At 44.5% G+C, this 1,788-nt stretch overlaps 1 protein-coding gene across 1 annotated transcript; it reads left to right on the top strand.

Annotated features, from left to right (window-relative positions):
• Window positions 1-101: 101 nt before the first annotated feature.
• Window positions 102-713, top strand: AA0111_g12873 (hypothetical protein; the record flags this gene model as incomplete). Its single annotated transcript, XM_028646907.1, has 2 exons — window positions 102-244; window positions 422-713. 2 exons carry the CDS (start codon window positions 102-104, stop codon window positions 711-713), a joined length of 435 nt encoding a protein of 144 aa, XP_028499521.1.
• Window positions 714-1,788: the final 1,075 nt, after the last annotated feature.

Genomic DNA, 1,788 nt, shown 5'->3' on the forward strand with positions numbered 1-1,788 from the left:
TGTGTTACGCAAGCGTAGACACAGCTTTAGAACACAAGTTAGGGGTAATCCTAGATCTACAAGCTGATGTTAGTTTAATTAGCTAAAGGAGCGCTGTAGAGATGGGTCTTACTCCCCTCAAGGAAGCCGAACTCCCTAGGCTAGGGTGGATTGGCCTACAACGACAGGACACATATGCCGCTTATGCGCTGAACCTGCGCCTCACTGACGATAACGGCGTAGAGCGCTGGACTAACGCTACTGTGTACGGAGTGGACAAAGAAGGTTGTCCCTTGTTATTAGGCAACCTATTCCTAAAACAAGAAGACATTACTATAGACTGTAGACGCTAAACTTGGCGTTAGGGATACACTAAAGCACAAATACACTTAGTATTAGCAAAGGAACTCCTTAAGGAAGCCGAGCACATTAACTTAGACAGTTATCTACTAGGAACGCTTCTATTGAGTGGCGCAGAGTTAGAACTAGAGGCGCGCGTGTACTATGTAAACGCAGCGCAGGAGGTTCGCATCCTGTATGAACTATTAGAATATGCGGATGTCTTTGACAACCGCAACGCAGAGATCCTGCTACAATACAAAAGTTTAGACTATGCAATCCCTATTGTAGAAGGCAAAGAGCCGCTTTACGGTCTGCTCTACACCCTCTCTTTACGTAAGCTACAACTGCTCCGCGAATACATCGAAGAAGCCCTACGGCGAGGTTGGATCTGACACAGTACTAGCCCTGCTAGAGCTCCTATATTATTTGTACTTAAAAAAGATAGTACTCTTCGCCTTTGCGTTGATTACTAGGGTCTTAACAATGTTACTATTAAGGATTGTTGCCCGCTCCTATTAATTGGGGAGACCCTAGATCGCTTGTTAGGCGCACGATACTATACGACCCTCGACCTAAAAGATGCGTACTACTGCATTAGAATCAAGGCAGGAGATGAGTAGAAAACCGCCTTCCGAACACGATACGGCTATTTTGAATACTTAGTGATGCCCTTTGGCCTTACTAATGCTCTAGCTAGCTTCTAGGCCTACATTAACAAGGCCTTAAGCGCCTATTTAGACTATATTTGTGTTGTCTACCTAGATGATATCCTTATATACTCGTATAACGAAGAAATTGCGACACACTAGCGCGCTGTACGCGCTGTACTTTAATCCTTAAGGGAAGCGGAGCTGTATGTTAACCTAAAAAAGTGTACCTTCGTATTAACAGAAGTACACTTCCTAGGGTTTATAGTCACAAAGCGCGGCATACGCGCAGACCCTGCGCGTGTCGCAACTGTAGTTGAGTAGCTAACCCCGACTAGCATTAAGGAACTACAATCGTTCCTAGGCTTCGCTAACTTTTATCGCCGCTTTATTGCCTGCTACGCTGTAGTAACGGCCCCTCTCACTGATATCCTTAAAGGAAATTAAGTATTCTACTAGAACGAGATCACTACAGAGGCCTTTAAGGCGCTAAAAGACTGTTTTACATGTGCGCCTATCTTGCGCTATTTTGTTGCCGCACTCGCGATTCGCCTTGAAACAGATGCCTCTACGTTTGCTATCTCTGGCATACTGTCTTAGCTATTTGAGGACAACAAATGGCACCTAATTGCGTTTATCTTACGCAAGCTACAAAGCGCAGAACTGAACTATAAGGTTTACGATCTTGAGTTGCTGGCGATTGTATATTGTTTTAAACAATAGAGACACTATTTAGAAGGCGCACAACAGACTATCTAAGTGTTGACAGACTATAACAACCTGCGCTCTATACGCGCTGTCTAAAAACTGAATCCGCGCT

The sequence above is a fragment of the Alternaria arborescens genome (assembly GCF_004154835.1).
Source record: "Alternaria arborescens strain FERA 675 chromosome Unknown contig_165, whole genome shotgun sequence".
Taxonomy (NCBI): Eukaryota; Fungi; Ascomycota; class Dothideomycetes; order Pleosporales; family Pleosporaceae; genus Alternaria; species Alternaria arborescens.